General features: G+C 44.2%; 1 protein-coding gene across 2 annotated transcripts in view; it reads right to left on the reverse strand.

Annotated features, from left to right (window-relative positions):
- MYO5B (myosin VB) overlaps positions 1–18028 on the reverse strand; it is a 403624-nt gene that overhangs the window by 160269 nt on the left and 225327 nt on the right. For both annotated transcript variants that reach the window (XM_090037780.1, XM_090037781.1), the window contains exons 8-10: positions 16979–17086; positions 14388–14497; positions 10381–10646 (exon numbers count right to left, since the gene is read on the reverse strand). In XM_090037780.1, coding sequence (XP_089893906.1) covers positions 10381–10646; positions 14388–14497; positions 16979–17086 — 484 coding nt within the window. The remainder of the gene's footprint in view (positions 1–10380; positions 10647–14387; positions 14498–16978; positions 17087–18028) is intronic.

Consider the following 18028-nt stretch of genomic DNA (forward strand, 5'->3'; position numbering starts at 1 on the left):
TTATTTCTCCAAGACCTAGGAGAAGAATGGAAAAAGAGGTTGTGATTAACCATATATCACAGTACTGACTGCTCACTTAGTGACACGAGAAGGAAAGCCTTACCTTAGGGTGCCTTTTAATTTTTCTTTATGTTATCAGCTCTGCTGAGGACCAACTCAAAGGTAAACTTGCTAATTATGTGAACTATCTCTGGGCTCATTGCTAATTGAAAAGAGCAGTTTGTTGTGCCTGTTCTAGATGCGTTCGGACTAGGAGGCCCTGCTTTTGAAAAATGGCTGGTGCTGTGATGACCTCCTAACGGGAAAAGCAAACAAAGAGCCTTTTTGTTTCCGCTAAATTTTAGTGCGTTCCCTAAACCTTGGTGCAAAAAGAAAAAGGAGACCTGCCCCTGGCCCTTCCCACCTGCTTCATGGGACCAAGCAATACAAATCACGGTAAGGGCAGATGTGATGACAAACAGAATGGACTGGGAGAAGGAGGGAGCCAGAGCAGTATCCAGGCAGCTTGAAACAAGCCTGCTGGATGCAGTAACTCACAACTGTAAGTATGACAGTAATTGTAACCAAGGGAGTCTCAGCATTCACCGTACTGCTCTCAATTTACAGACACAAAGCAAACAGCTTGCTGCAACTTATTTCTTGTATAATTATGCCAAACCTGACCAGTAAACTGAGGAACCTGTACCCAGACTCTTCCTATCATTTGTTTCTCATCTTCTCTCCACAATCTGTCTCCAACTTCTTTAAATAAGGATTGTTGTTGTTACGTGTTTGTTCGTATCGTGTTCCAGCACACACTCTCAAGTGTGTACCTCAGCGTTACCAGTACCATTCCTGCCTGTAGCATTACATAAGCTTATGATATTATGGCGTTTCCCAGACTTTTTTTCTTTGCAACACATTTTTCTGTTTACTGAAATTTTCAAAACATCTTCAGAATATCTCAGTCTCCAAAAGACCAAGTGCTCCAGCTGCCCCAGTTTAAAAAGGTTTAATCCCAAACTTTTTACTCGCACCAAAACCTACACTGTAGACTATTGCTTATGCAAAACTGGACTGGGTCCATATTCATCAGTATATTCTTGTATCCTTTCTTGCTACACACAGTAAAACTATCCTCATGCCTGTCTCTGACTAGGGGTATATCAACATGCACTCCCTTATGAGAAAGAGAATTACATTTGCAAGATGCTAAAGAACTGCTTTTGAGTCTCAGACACATGGGCGACTGGTGCTGCATTAGTCGGGGGGGCACATGTCCCCCCTGCGACCAGTCCCATAAACTGCTGCTGCAGCTGCTTCTGGGAGTGGCTGCACAATGGTGGTACTAGCAAAAAACTGGCCAGCACTTGCAGGTGGGGGGCACTGGTGCTCCTGCCTGCCCCCTGTGTCCATTGCCTAAATGGTGAGCATGGCCAGTCAGGGGGTGCACCAGCACTCTCAGGGGGTGTGCGTGGCCTCTACGTTATCACCACTGCTCAGACACTAGCAGAAACAAGTAGCTCTGATCAACAAAATACTCTTCTAGCAATGGCCATCTTTGGGGCATGTCTATGTGTTCATTAATGTGCTTTAGGTAATGTGCATTAAATCTAGTACCTCCATTGTGAAGTACCAGAAAAAGGCACATTAGCATATTTTCACATGTATTAGTGAAAGAACCTGGGCGCTTTTACACATGCCCTGGGGGTGAGGAGGGTGGCACTTTAATTAGAGTAGAGCTTCTGTAATTAAAGCACCACCACTTCTCATGTACAGGCAGTCCTCAGACTTACGACAATTGGCTCCTGAAAACAGCATCTTAAGTTGAAACGCTGTAACACGAAACCAATTTTCTCATAAGAAACAATGTTATAAAGGGGGACTGGTTCCTGAACCAAGGCCCAATACCCTATTTTCACCAAAAATACTCCAGAATTTTGTACTCGATCAATTATAGATGAGTAATATAGCTACATTACTATTTACAATATAAATACATTAATCATATCGATTTGGAAAGGACTTCTTTGAGGCGACTTTGCTGGACCTTTTGAAGGGCTCTTGGCTGGCATCTTCTCAGGATTCTTAGCTGCATGTTTTTCTGGAGTCTTGTCTGCTTTCAAGAAAGTGTTCAAGGAAGTTTGGGCAGATGTTCTCCAGGGAGATGAGTGATGCAGCGAACTTATTTGCTGGCCTGGTGTCGTATCGGATCAAGTGTTGTAAAGTCGAAACTGACGTCAAAGTCGAAACAGGCTGTCAATTTACAAACAATTGCGAAATGTAACTCGAAACGTTGTAAGTCGAGGACTGCCTGTATCAGCATCCCCATGCTTAAAAACGGTGGTGCAGGCACTTGAACTGAAGTTCATTCAATGAGCACCCCCACTGCCATTTTTCAGCAGAGGGAAAATGACACACAAGATGCAGGAGCCTGCTGGAGAGTAGCAACTGTCACGCTCCGACAAACTCGATTAATCAAGTCTGCTCCAATACGCTTGAATTCCAGCACATCGGAGCAGCCTCCGCACTCAAATATAAGCGCCCCATGTTTTGTCCTGCTGTAATGCGCATTAAAATAAGCTAGTGGCATTGAAGTGCACATGTAGCCATGCCTATGAGTCATAGTTGTAGGAAGAAAAACCTCTTTCCTGAATCCAAGTACTAGGAAGGAAATCACTACAAAATCCTTTATCATAATTGCCTACTGATAAAGGCTCAGATGAAAAGCTGAACTACTGGCTCATTCTTTCCAGGCCAGCATTGAAGCAGATGAAACCTAAATTACTATGAAGCTGGGCTCTAGCATTCTGAAGGAAAAACAGCTGCCTAGGTAAGGTGCAGAATCTTTTTTGCCGGAAGTCTTCAAGGAAAGACTGGACAGCCATCTATCTGGGGTGGTTTGAGAGAGTGAGCAGGAGATCAGATTAGATGACCCTCGAGTTCTGTCCAACCCTATAGATTCTGTGACTGAACCCAAGGCTGAAAATATCAGACATTTTGCTAACATTAACTAGCAAGTCATTCCACAGGTGGAAGAAAACAGCAAAAAAACCAGCAGACTTAACATTGCAAGCCTTGAATTTGATTTTCAAGGCTGCCAATGGTACACTTCCCAATTATACAAATATAAAAATCAAGTGTTGTGTCCAGCAGTGCTTTAAACAAAAGCAGAGGGAAAAAAAACCCTCCATACCATAATAATTTCATGGAGGATTATAAAATACATTATGGAAATGTGCTTAGCATCAGACAGCTGCCAGGCCAAAATAATAAACATCGTACTTAGGCAGCCTATTATTACATAAAGGAATATTATTTATTCAAGAACTTAAAATTTCATTACAGTTTTCTTGCCCCGTAGGTAACAAAATAATAATATTTGTCCTATAAAACAGTATGGCTCCTCTGAAGTAGTTCCAACTGATGGTAAATATTCAGGTTTTTCCAGTAATGTAAGACTAACCAAATCACGTGTGTGATGGCTACTTGGTGACTGTATACTGACTTTAAAAATTCATTACACAAATATAAGCATTACATGTGTGCACTCACACACACGATTATGATAAAAACTTATTATGATAGCACAAATCAAGCGCTAATGTAGAGAAATATCAGAACAAATTACGCTCATGTGTCCTTAATTTGGGCTCCCTGTTCCTGTGTGTGATGTTAGCATCACTCATCACCTTCTCATCGCAGGCCTAGTCTCTTTGCCCACCTATTCCCAGTGTCACTAATATTTCAGTCCCCCACCAGGACCAGCTTATGCACTGAAAGTACCCCATGTCCTACAGTTCCTTTCCCCCTGGTCTATTTACCCCATTTAAATTGCCCATTCACAATGGCTTCTCAATCCTAATCTTCCTTTCCAGGTTTTTGTCCAAGTTTTAGTTCCCCTAGAGTACTGGGGGCCCTAACAGGCAGCCAAGCCAGAACTAAAACTGCTGACAGATATGGAAAAAACCCAGCGCTTTACAAAAGACATCAGTTTGAACCAGCTCCCTAACATCTGTAAACCTCACATACTTCAGCACGGCTTTTAAGCACTTTTATCTAATAGTTTATTTAATCATAGATAAAAGAAAGAAAAAGCCCTGCTGATGTGTGCGAGCTACACAGATGCTGGACAAACCAGGTCAAACTGATGCAATTCCTCTTCTAACCATGCACTGACTTTGGTGCAGGGGCATGCTGAGCTGAAAGTAACGTGCAGGCTCCCCTCCACCACCCCCAAGTCTGCAAGCAGGCTAACTTGCCAGCTGGCCAAGCCCACCAGAGGTTCTACCTGGCAGCGCCACCCCAGCTGATGAACAAGCCAGCAACTGCTAGGGCCTGGCTGCTGGGGAGCACGACATCTCCACTGAAGTCCCCCCGTGGCAGCAGACAGGAGGCCAGCCAGCCGTTCTGCCAGAAGGTCTGCCAAGGTAAGCCTCTCTGGGTCTTGCACACTTCGCTTTTCTGGCTTCTGACCCTGCTCAGCAATGCGTGAAGACTCTGCCCTTTGGAAACTTGGTTTGGCTTTCATAACTTGGTCCCTAACTCAGCCTGTTACTTCGACTCTGGACTCCCCTCCCCCCCCCCCCCCCCAACATCAGCTTTGGTAACTTGGACTCCTTCCCTATCCCATCCTGCTCCTCACTCTCTCTCGATCCCAGTCAGTCCTTCTCTCCAGATCTCTCATCCCCACCTCACCCTCCTGGTTCTCATTCCCAGCCTCTCATACAGGCTGTCCAAGTATCCACCCCATCTCATAGCCTAATCTCTACATCCCCATCCCCCTACTAGCTCCCAGATCCTTCCCACATTTCCACCATCTCCTCCAACTCCTGGCCTCTTCCTCCTCCAACCTTTTACATTCCCTACTTGCCTCCCCCTTCAGGTCCAGCTCAGGTCCCCTCTGCACTGGAACCCAGCAGCTTCCTTCTCCACCCCATCGGGAGGCCAGCAGGAAGAGAGGCTCTGCTTTCAGGCCTTGACCTGACAGCCTACAACAGTCCAGCCCTGCAATCACTGAGAAGTCATACTTAACCATGAGCTGGGATGGGGTCTTGTGGGAATTTAACTGCTAAAACTGAAACATCTACTGAGCAGATGCGTGTTGCAATTTTTCAAAGGCTTATCAGTTGGGCAGATACTCACAGGGACACCAAAAGGCACACTGGCTATGTGATTACCAAATTTCTAGTCCTCAATTCAATGCAAAGGGGCACAAGAGCCTCTGCATTTCCCTTAACTTTGTATGCTGGGCAACCTTCCACTCTACAGGACAAAACATCTCTGTTTCTTCAAGGAAAAAAAAAAAAAAGATATCCTGCATAAAAAAGGCTAAGGTTAGTGATACAGGTACACCAGACAATAGGTCTCCTGTCTAGAAGGCATATATGCCAGATGTATTAACAGACTTTCTGATTTCTTGGAGTTCCAACTATATAGTTACTTTTCAGTATAATATAGTTTTAAGCAAGATTCAAGAAGTAAATGTATATTGAGGTATGCTGTTTTTATTAGCACTTCACATTTATATAGCAATGCTCATTTTGAAAGAATTTTGACGACTGACTAAGTAATCCTCACCTCAACCCCACTTTTACATGTAGGGATATAGGTACAGATAGAAAGGAGCTGGGCTTGGAGCTGAGAGTGCCAACTCCCTGTGGAGCTGCAAAAAACCCACATATTTTCTATATTATATCTCTCACTAGACAATCTTACATGTGCTTTGGCCAGAGGAACTATTGTTTGGCTCATGCCAGGGGACCCAGCTGGGAGGCTGGCTTTCCATGTGGATGCATAAACAATAAAACCTGTGCAGTAAGTGAAGTCAGGAAGAGAGTCTGTCCTTTATCAGCCTCAGAGGGTCTCAGCGCATAGCTGCCCTCACTATAGGACAGGGAGCAGCAATGTTTTTGGGTGGAGTGCCAAAAACACCTGCAACTTCAGCTTATAAGATGTTGGCGTGCCAGGAGGAGATGGCAAGGGAGCCACAAGGGGCCTGATCCTTGTTATGGCAGTATAGATTCAGTCCCTTTCACAAGCCTGTCCCGAGACACATGTCAAGCAAAATGCCTTCACTTGCCACGCTCCAGCACCTGTGCCGGGGGTTGCCTACTCCTGCTATAGGACTTAGGTTTCTATGAGAACCATTTGGAAGTGCAGAATTCGCTCATATATTTGGTTTCAAAAAGTGCAAAGCCTGAGATTTTCACAAAAGCCTAAAAATCCTTGTCTAAAAAGGCTAGGCTTGATTATGTGTGAGGACAGTGGGCAGAATAAGGAAGATTACTGCTAAACGAACATGTAGACCCGGCTAATACATGCCACAGTCTATGGATAATATTACTCCTTCAGCAAGAAGAGTTTACACAAAATTATTTATGCTACAAATGCCAAATTAAACTAGATTCAGTACTCTCAACAGCAAACGCATTAAAGAATGTCCGGCTATAGAGGGGCATCAGAATGAGGACAGTCTTAGTTCATAACCACTATCATCACAGTACCAAGGTCTGATACTCTAACACCACGCAGAAGCATCTCCTGAGCACTGTGCTGCCATTGCTTTGTGCACTGCCAACCTCCTGGATTATAGGGAAATGACATTGTCACCAAGTGCACAAAGATCCTGTGGTTGAAATATATTTTTGTCACATTAATGGAGCTTTTTGCATCTAAGTTCATCTTGCATAGGCACTGCCCTCAGATCTGCCTAATATTCAGATTTCTACAAGTGTGCTTAGTTTTTTGATGTCTGCCTGACTGGGTCTCCACTTTCTGCGATAACACACATGGATTCTTCAATAACGTCATCTGTTTGTCACATCCCAACCAGTGGGCATCTCTCTGGAACCAAGTGGATATGGGCAGACAAAAGTATTTTCCTTAAAGCTTCTCTAGCTTGCTCTACTTTTCAGATTATGCTGCAGCTGGTGACTGCACAAACACTTTCTGGTTCCTATGAAGTCCATCTGGAGTATTAGTTTTGTTTCCAAATCCCCAGACCAGCTTCCTTACCATCAAACTTGTTTGGGGTCTGATAGCAGAACAAGACCTTGCCATACCAGGCCAGAATTGTGGCAAGGACCTTCAAGAAACCCAGAGTACTTTAGAAAGTACTGCCTGTGAACAAGTAGAAAAGGACCCTTCCACCCAAGTCACCATTATGTTGGACTGGAGGAGTGAAGAACTGCAACTGTCATCTCTCAGATGGGACATTAAAATTGATGTCTCAGCCACAAATAACTGTGAAAGTCTCGTGGAGCTTCATGCTGAAGTGAGTCATTGGTTAAATTCCAGTAACTGTACTTATTAGTAGGGCTCTGTACGCTTCAGGTACCGATTTGATTCAGAGGATATTCGACCCAATTCAGCAGCCAAATCTCCAAATCTGAATCGAATCAGGAGACCAACAAAAAGGTCTGAATCAATTCAAAGCTCTCTGAATAAATTCAGAAAAGATTCGCCTGCCTGCTCCCCCAGAACCTCTCCCCCCATTGCTGCCCTGCCCACCCCATCTCCTAGCTCTTTAAAAATAAATACATTAATAAATAAATAAAAATAAAAAAAAATAAGCCCCACACTCACCAGCTGCTGAAACGGCCATCAGAGCTTCTGGGGGCTTGTGGCAGAGGCCCCCACGCAGCATGGATCACCCTGCTGCCTGGCAAGAGCTGGTACGGAAAGGGCTTTTTTTTTCTTTTTTTTTTTAAGCCGGGAGCCGAGGCCAGGGGGCAGGTGGGGCCTGTTCAGTTCAGAGATTCGGCTGAATCGGCACCGGCCGAATCTCTGAATCAGATTTGACCAAATTGATTCGGCGCTGTGATTCCAAAAATCACCAAATCGAATCACTGTCCCTCCCCTCCCCCCCCCCAAAAATCAACCAAAGCTGTATCCAAAGTGAATACTAGCTGCTTTGCACAGGCCTACTTATTAGGCAAGTATAAGTATTTTGTGAGTACCCAGAACATACCTAGACAAGGGAGTGAATTCTAAACTTGCCACAACTTGACAAACCTTACAATTAATTTGATGTCTTAGCACTTCCTCCTCTCCACCCACTAACCTCAGCTTCCTGTAACACTCAACAGCTACACTAGAGGTACACCAGCACCCTCTCATAATCAGTTGAAACTGCACCCATACAAGACAGAAATAATGGTAGTTGCCAGACCTCATGACTTGGTGGGGGTTATGGGGAAAGAAGAGAGACCACCTCTTCTAACCACTCGGGCTCACAGACTTGGGGTGCTCCTGGATCACTTGTCACACCTGGATTTTCAGGCTGCAGCCATGGCTAAGCACACTTTTCCAGCAACTTCATTTGATGAGAAGGCTGGAGGAACTGCAAGGGGCCTGATCCTTACCATGACAGCACAGCCCCTGCCCCTTCTCTGCCACCTACCCTGAGGCACGTGTGCCAAGCTAAATGCCTTCACGTGCCGTTCTCTGGTACCCATTCCAGGAGCTGCTTTAAGATTTAAATCTGGCGGCTATGTCCCTTGCTCATCTAACATTGAGGCTAGACCACTACAATGCTTTCTGCCTGGTACTGCCCTTGATGACCACCAAGGAGCTGCAGCTACTGAAGAACACAATGGCTTGCCTTCTGATGGGTGTGGGTCACCAGGGGTGCACAACCCTGATGCTTCAGTCTGCATTGGCTCCCAATAGCTTTCTGGGTGCAACTCAAGCTTCTAGTTTTGACTGACATGGCCTCAAATGGTCCAAGCCTTACATATTGAATGCACGCCCTTCTGCCTCATTTTAGTCATTGCTCCTCAGTTCTGGAACTCCCTACCCCTGGAGTTGGTCAAAGCCCCAGCCCAGACATCTTCCAGAAGCATTTTAAGCCTTTTTATTTGGTCAGGCCTTCAGCAAGAGGAATTACATTTGGGGCTTTGTCTGAGGGGGCTTCTTAAATGACATGCTATTCTATTTTAATATTTTATTTGATCAGTATTTATAATTCATTTAGCTCCCATAGTAAGATTACCTGAGGGAAGGGCAGCATTTTATTTTAATAAGTAAAATAAAGACTCCTTCCAACATCAGGCTGTGGATGGGGGATTACCTTCCTGTTCATTTCTAACACATCAGGGAATTGCTGGCACCTCTTCCAGTGCTTCCCTTATTCCTTCAGCAGCGAGGACAGGGATACCAATCTCTAGACCCAAAAAGGTCCCCTGGTTGGCACCTTACGGAAATCCGGCAGGCTCCAACACGGGGGGTGGAATCAAATCAAGCTCCTGCTACAGTACGGAGTTTTAAAAGTCTGCTGTTAGAAGATGACACAGACAGCCCTACGACTAAGAATACCTATTTGCAAACATGGATTTGGGGACAAAACTGGCCTAAAATGTAGAAGTGGTAACAAGGGAGATGACCCCATATCCCACCTGAGCTCAGGCAACCTGCCCAGTTCAGTAGCAACATAAACACTTAACATAGTTTTGGCAATGGATTCCTCCCAGACTTCACAGAGTCCACCTCGCTCTTCCTCCATCCGTTTTGCAAAATTTTAGCTAAAACTTCCTCTCCCACTCTGCTGCTTCAAATGACATTTTTATAATGCTGAAAATGTGAGGGCAACAAGCACATTATAGTCGAGGCAGTAGCATGCTGTGAATCCAAAGGGGTACATCACCTCCTTAGTTGCATATTGTAGACCTTTGCCATATGTCACAGACTAGAGTTCCATGCGTTGCACTTCCACTGCATGCCCTCAGAGCACTTAAAAACCACCTGGCTTCATGACAACTTTGTGTCACTGGCATTATGTTTTGCCGCTAAGGGAACTGAGGAACAGAGCAGTTGGCTCACAGGTCAGGCAGGAAACATATCAGAGCTGAGAAACCAGCAACCAGGTCTTTCATCTTCAGCCCCATCTCTTAGCTACAAGACCACCCTTGAACCTACCTATGGCATGATTCCCCTGTGCAATGCAGTGAGAGTCCAGACCTTCTGATATGTACAATACTCTTTTCTCCTGTGTCATACTGGAAATCCCCATGAAACCAGAACCCAATATCCAAACAGCCCCAAGCCTGGAGATGTGAAGGGGAGCATTTGGAATTGGAAGCAGTTTCAAAATTAGCAGCATTATCTGTGCACAATCTATCTACACATCTCCTGTCTTGGAGGAGACATGGGTTATGGGCATTATCCTTCAAACTGCAGAGCACTTCAGGGAAGGCTGTACTTAGCACATGTAAGTACGTACATACATACTTAAGTCTGCCCTATGCAACTTCTACCAGGTAATGAACTACAACTGCAATCACTTATAGCAATCCACTCTGGAACAGAAGTTGCATGGAAAAAGGTTTCTAGGAAATAAGTTATTCCCTCCACCAATAACGTTCTACTTCAGCCAGACTGAGAAATGGAGACTTTTCCTACCCGTAGATATCCAGGACCCCGATGAATGAGTGCTGCTTGATGGTGGTGTGCAGGGCTTTGTTGACATGCTCCACAATCCAGTTAAACAGCTGGGCATATATATGCTTGGCTAGGGCATTCCTGGCATTCACAACTTGCTGCACAGACATGGTCTTGACATACGTCTCAGCTGTTGTGACAAACTTCCGATGACACAGCCAGTGCTGCATCTGGCTGTGCTCCACTCCAAGCAAGCTGCAAAAATTATTCAGGTGTTCATCCTGGCCCTAGGAAACAAAGAGAAATACACATTCAGCAGGAGCTTGATGAGGTATGGCTGGCAGCCAAGAAAATCACCCCTGTATCTAAGCTGCAGGGCTACCTTGTAGCTCAACTGGAAATTAGAAAGGAGGGGAGGGGAGGGGAAAAAAATGAAAGAAAACAGCTGCCACTCTTAAGAGCAAGACCCATTTCTGAAACTGCTGCTTCAGCTTCACGTACAATTTTGTACTACACAAACACCATTTATAATAGAAGCTGTTGCTGAAGTTAATGACCAAATACAAATTTTAACCAACCTCATGATGTTAATTTCTGACTCACTCATTAACTGCAGAGAACTAATTTGCAGAGCCTGTTTACTTGACTGAAGAGAGATACAGAAGGAGAATTAATCTCTCAAAATAAAGTTAACCACTAAAGGGATGAGTGACTTGACAGCAGAATTCTTAGAGAGACTCTGAATCAAGGTGCAGAATGTAATTCTAGATTTCTAGGGGAAGGATCAAAACACAACATCAATACTTGGTTTCTACCTGGGACAATGTCATGTTAAGCTTTGTTTAACAATGTGAAGAACAAGAATGTTTATTCAAATCCCACTGGTTTCTGGGAGAAACAGATTAAATAGATCTTAGATCCTACCAACAGCATTTGCATTAGAAACACCCATTATATGGCTTTCCTGTGCATGAAATTCCATCAGTGGCATGATCCTAATAGAAAGGAATAGATTTCTATGGTGACAGCAGACAAACAGCATCCATGATGGCTCAGTTTTGTTCTTTCTACAACTGTCAAGCCATTCATCATTTCAACAGTACTGAACTCTCCAAGGGCACCATCTTGCGTCTAGCTCACTACTGTCAACCCCCACAAGCAAATGAGAGTGCAAACCACAAAACTGGTTTAGACATTTTAGATTGGCATCCTTTGCACTGGCAGAAGTGCCTAAACCCCCTCTCCCTGGGAAGATGCTTCTGCCATTTGTCTTCTTTTCTTTGGGGACCCTCTCAAGATATTTCCTGCTACATATAAGGCTGAAAAAAGATGTCAGCTTAGTGCTGCCATAACATTTTTATGGCAGTTCAAAGCTTAAGCAAACAGACATCCATGGCCCTTGTTGCACCACAAAAGCCCAATTTCGTGGCCATACCAACAGGTAGTATAAATGTATGTTTTTTTCTGTGCTGGACATGTGTGTGCCTTAAGATGAGAGAACATGGGCAGCCCAGAGCTGCCCATGCTCTCCAATGTGCCTAGGCAGACATTCTTGGGACTTCAGAGGCTTGATACTGCATGTCCTGGGAATTTCCCTGTAGGGATATACCCAAAGGCATGCAGGATTGGGCCCCGCAAGCCCCAGGTGCATCCCTACTTGCAGAGGTGCATCCAGGGAATGCCTCAGCAGGAGATTTCCCAGGCACAAGCATCACCCTGCTGTGCCCTGGCTCAGGGCACACCTCTGGAAAGGGGGAAATCCTGGGGGAACACAGCTGATCCCACTCCAAGGCCAATATCTGTTTATAGCCTAAGAGAAGTTTTGTTCCTTTTTAAAGGGCCCCAATCCGCAAGTAGACAAGGTGAATACACACACAGTACGCTCTGCATGTGGTCTAAATCATGACCTTGGCACTGCCAGACTATTACTGAATTTACAGCATGCTTTTTGCAGTAATAATGATAATGCCTCACAGTATGAAGTGGCTGCTTTAGACCTATTTTCCAGCACTGATAGAAATCTGATGGTAGTTAAAGAATGTACCAGGTTCACTTTAGGTGGCACATACCTACAAAGCCCTAGCCCATTTTCGAAACCCATGCCATATATATGATGAAGCCCATCAGCATTTTTTGTGGTACACTCACTGGCAAACTTAAAACTATAGCATTTTATTGCTATAATGTTTTATTTCACAATTGAGTAAGCAAACATGTCTGGCTATGCAATCTGGTGGGGGAGAGGGAAGAAGGTAGAAATGCATTTTATGCTGCTTTTCTGCTCTGCCACGTGTTTCTGACCACTGATTACAAGTGGTAACTGGGCCTGAGTTAATATCCTGAAGTTACATTTAAACCTTAATTAAATAATGCTAAATCTATTAAAGGAGTTCAGCATTATGGAAGCAGACTAGTTTTATGCATCGTTATTGCCAAAAGATCTAAAACAAATTGCCCTCAGTGTCCAAGTAACTGCACACTTGTGTCTCCATGGCAACACTAGCAGCATGTGCACAACCCATTTTTGTACTTTAATTAAGATTAAACAACCCAGCCTGGGACATGATGATAACTGATCATTCCTATTTTCATTTGACTGAATACACAAATCCAAAAGGATCTCCATTAAGGTACCTTCAGGATTATTATTAAGATGTGGTACTTTGCAGCCCTATATTGCTATTTATGGTGTATTCCTTTGAAGGCTGGACAGCTACATTTTACCAAGAATTGCAAGGCAGCCTCATTTGTCACAGCTCTGACCTCCAACCAGCCCAACAGGACCATTTTTCCATCCTGGCACTTCATGCTTATGCCTACAGGCCAACATTTTCAAAAAAGTGACGGATGATTTTGGATACGTTTGTTTCTGGATGTCCAAACTAAAACACCCTTAAAGAGGCCTGATCTTCAGATTTGCACTCCCTGCAAACCAGACCATTTAAAAGGCATTTCAAGTTGGTCATTCAAAATAAAGACATCCCAAATCACTAACCATTTTTTAAAAGCCTTTGCTGCAGTACATATCCCAAATCCAAAATTGATTTCTACGGTACAAAAAAAACAGACAAGTAGCTCAGGTCAAATTTGGCAGGCACTGGAAAACTATGACAGAGACAAGGAATGGACCGAGTATGGCCATCAGAAGAAATCCAAAACTAACCTTTTGAAGTTGGTGGAGCTAAGGCTTTGCTTTATTGCTCTGGGTTCTTGTATGTCAGCAGCTACTGACTGAGCACCAGCATTTCCTAAAGTGTGTATTCCTGAAAAATGGTCTCAAGTGTGCGGGGACACTGCTACCGAGTCTGCCTCTAAAGGCCGACCAAGTTTGCCTGTTGTGGAGGAGCTTGCCATTCTCTTAACTTGTGGCGGACCCCTACTTTTCCTGATGATCACTATGACTTCACCATGGGGAATGCTGCAAACACTGCTGTAGCCTTTGAACAATTCGCTAGGGTAGAGTGGCCCGTTTTAGTAGCTATGACCATTGCTGGCTTCTTGTTTTTTTAAACAAAAAGTGTACTTGAATCTGAAGAAAGCATACACTCGATTAATCGAGTCTGCTGGAGCATGCCAATCAGCACACTCCAGCAGCCTCAGCGTCTCATGTAGTGTGTCCCCATGCTTCAAAATGGTGGTGGGGGCACCTTAACTAAAGCTCAAGCAGCTTTAAAGTTCCCCTGCTGACATTTTGAAGTGCAGGATGCTGAATGAATATGTGAAATGCTGCACATGCTTTAATTAGAGAGGCTCCCAAGAACCACTGTAATTAAAGCACCTCTCCCAGCAACCCTGGAGCACATGTAAAAAAGTCCAAAGAGACAAACCCAAAAAACTGACTGAGGAAATAATGTTTATGATGAGTTTTCTATAAAAACAGTGAAAGGAAGGCAAAAAAAAATAGAAATTAAGTTATTCAGGAAGCGTGCTTGATGGTATCCTCCAAAGAAAGAGATAGGCATGTTGGCTGGATTTATGCGCTGTTTAGCGTACTCAAACAGTATCTTTGGTGTTTGCTTAGAACTTACTGATATACTGCAGGCATCTCCATCTCGCTCCGCTTGAATTTCTAAATTTCCTAGGTGCAAGATGGATGCAATTATCTTAAAAATGGCCATCTGATGAGACTCCTTCACTCCTGAAAGAAATAATAGGGATCCAATTTTCACAACAAAACTGTGTGCACCCCACCCCCGCTTTAAAACATTTACGTTGCTCGATTTCCTTTCTGGGTGGATGATTTTAAAGACAATCAAAACGTTCTCAATAAACAGTCATCATTCAAACCAACAGCTGAGACTGAAAAAGTAGCTTCTTATAAGTACTGTTAAAACGTTAAATAGTCACATCAAAGTAATTTTTATTCTAGATGAGTCAAATACCATTTTAGCTTTGCTTGAGAGCCAAGGAAATGCTCCATGATGATCATTTCAACTGGATTTCAATTCAGGTGACCTATGAAGATGCCGTGCAATTTTCATTTATTTGCTTTTATAGCCCAGAAAGAGGGGGAAAAAAACAACCTTTGCTTACCTATCTATGATAACTGCATTTAATGGTAAGATCCTCCAAAAACTTGGGGCACATAAGTGGCAAGCTACGTCAGTGAGAGCATACCAAGCAGTACTACCACTATTAAAAAGTAGTTACTGATGCTAATAAAGAGCACTCAGAACTGCCCTACTGCAGTCCTTTGGATTACACATGCGAGTGAGTGCTCATAGCTACAAGCAAGGATTGCACCATCTAGCAAGCCCATCACTTCTGCCGACTACCCGGTTTGCAGAGCAATCCCCATTTCTACCTGCTGTTTCAAGTTGGAGGCATTCAAAGAATAATGGGAACTCAAAACTGAATGCTCAGACTCATGCTACAGCTGCTAGGGCAAGAACCTAGGAGCTGTATTTGTCACAGGTCTTCCATGGCTTGTTTTCACCTCGTTTCCTGGCAGGTTCTCATTAGCTTTTCCCCGGCAGAAACAATTACTCATATAAGCCTGAATACTGTTCCCCTGCCAAATCTCACACTTTAGATCCCAGCAGATTTCTGTTCCTTTTCAATATTCACTGCTCATTCCCTCAATAGCTACAGCTTGCTGTTACATCACCAGGGATTTTCTATCACCAGCAGCCACAGAAGAATTAATAACTTATTGTTAGCAAAAGTAATACTGCTCTGCATATATGTGACACTTCTCCAGTGGACATAAATATAGACAGAGCAGGGGACTTGCAGATGAACACAGGTTGTTCACACGATGCAGAGGGCCAGTGGGAGAAGGCAGAGTGGTGGTTTCAGGAAAAACTAACATGTCCACAGACCAAGCTGGGAACAATGGAGAAATGAGGGAGTGAGGTCACAAAGCCAGTGGAGGGAGTTAAAAGAAAGATGACATGATTAAAGCTATCCTCCTCACCGGTCAATTTGATGTCTGTTCACGTGACAGATGGAGGTTGGTGGAAAACAAGTACTGTATTTGGGAAGAAGGTAGGGTAGACCTGAACTTTACAGACTAACTAAATAGGCTCCGTCTCTCTCTCTCTCTATACATACACACATACATGCATATACACATACACAGACAGGCAGACCTCTCAACCAGTCAGCAGCAAGGGGGAGGGTGAAGGGGGGCAGCTATCCTCTTGGCTGATTCCGTATGTCCTGGCAGCCCCCCGCTACCCTGCGGGCTGTACAGCTGGGCCACAGCAGCTATGAGGACCACTGGCTTTCACTGGGTTATTTTTTTTTTGCTTTTTTTCCCCAAATGGGCATTTCATTTTTAATAAGTTTTTCTTTCTTTCTCCTTACAGACTTCATGGACATTGCCCAACTTCATGATTTCTGCAAAACCTGCAACATCACAAATTGAGTAGGTCCCTACTTACGACATGCATCTGTTCCTTTACTAACACTATTTGCTACATGTGTAGACCCCAGTTTCTAGACATGAGAGAAAGAAGGGAGCATGCACTGGCAAGAAGCAAGCTTTTGCAGCTGGGTGCCCCCTCAACTGATGAGCTCCCAGCCATGGGGTCAACCCACACTCCCTGCGGCTGGAAGATGGCCGCTGTGGCAACCTCCCTGCCCCAGACGTGTGAAACCCCCAGGGGGCTGTGACATTGTAGCCGCACTTGTGGCTGCCAGGACCCAGCTGGGTCCCCGCACCGGGAGGCACACTGTGCAAACCCAGCATCTGCAACTGCTGGGGCAAGAAGCGCAGTGGTTGCACGACAAGCAGCCCCAGCTGGACAAGTTGCACCCCTGTGGCTGGTAGCCCAGCCACAGGGGAGACCCTGCTACACATGCAAACTGAAGCTTGACAGCAACCACCTATAAAGTCAGTACACATTTTCAAGGTCTAACTTTATATCTGGTTGCAACTTTTAATCATGTGATAGCTACTGGGCACATTAGCTGGTCTCAAGTTAATTGTGCAATTAACCAGTTAATTGTTCAATTAACCAGTTAACTGTGTGATACCTGTAACGTGTAGAGGTGGCATGAGGATGATACCATCACGTAAAGTTTATATGAAACTAAAAGCCTTTGCACGAGACCATGTCACCTGAGCGTCCCACTGGGAAGCTGTTCAACTGGAGTCCTAAACACAAGTGCTTACCAAGCAGAGTGAAAGCATGCCTAGTTTTTTCAAAATCATCAGCATCATCCACCCCATCGATAGATGTGTCGCCTCCCTGAGAAGTGTAGAAGAAGTCTTCAGCACACGCTAGGAACAAAGAGAACAAAGAAAGGACACATCAGCAAAGACGGTAGGCACATCACCTGCTGCTCAGCTATTAGTTGTACATGTTAGAACACGACCTTTGGAGTTACCCACACTGTTTATATCTAGAAGGCAGATGGTCTTCTTCAAATTGAGTTCTGCTCTGAAAAGTGACTATGTAAAAATAACTCATGCAAACACAGATCTGCTTGCTTCAGGGGTAAAAAAAAAAAACAAAACACACAACAACAACAACAACAAAACCAAACACTTGGCCTATTTCAGAAACCTCTGCAGATCCAGAGCTAAGGGAAAGGAGGGTGGATTCTATTATCTCAGTCCAATCACTTATAACTGGGCCAACTCCATACCGGGTCACAAAGAGGTCACTAAGAGGTCTCCACAACAGCTTTATTTCTGGGGACAGTGCGTGAGATGGAAACGACCTGCGACTCCAAAATCCCCAGATGAGTTTTTATGTTTTGGGGGCGTAACATCCATCAGCAATAACATCCAGAGCCTATGCAGTGCTTTTCTAAAGATGCTTTGTAAAGAACATTAATATGACTACCCTTTTAGAGATGGGGAAACTGGCAGAGCCGTACCAGAAGTCACACCAGCTAATGGCTGAGCTGGAAATGGAAGGCCTGGGTTTTAAGTCACAGTTCAGCGCCCGACTCCATTGTCACCCACCACATGATACAGAAATCTGACCCAGAAACAAAACAACACGTTCCCAGGTTTCAAGGATTATTTTTAAGCCTGGAACCAGCCATACTTTTATTCAAAACACAGAATAACCTGGAACCTCTAACACAGATTTATTGTCTATTTGTGAGAGGATATATCAAATTATACTGCCAAAACGTATGCATAGCCTAAAGTCAGAGTTTCTTATCTCCAATTAGCAAAAAATATTTTGCCCACTTAACTAGTCTTCTGATT

The sequence above is a fragment of the Crocodylus siamensis genome, chromosome 3, assembly GCF_052110815.1.
Source record: "Crocodylus siamensis isolate JL-2025a chromosome 3, ASM5211081v1, whole genome shotgun sequence".
In the NCBI taxonomy this organism is placed as follows: Eukaryota; Metazoa; Chordata; order Crocodylia; family Crocodylidae; genus Crocodylus; species Crocodylus siamensis.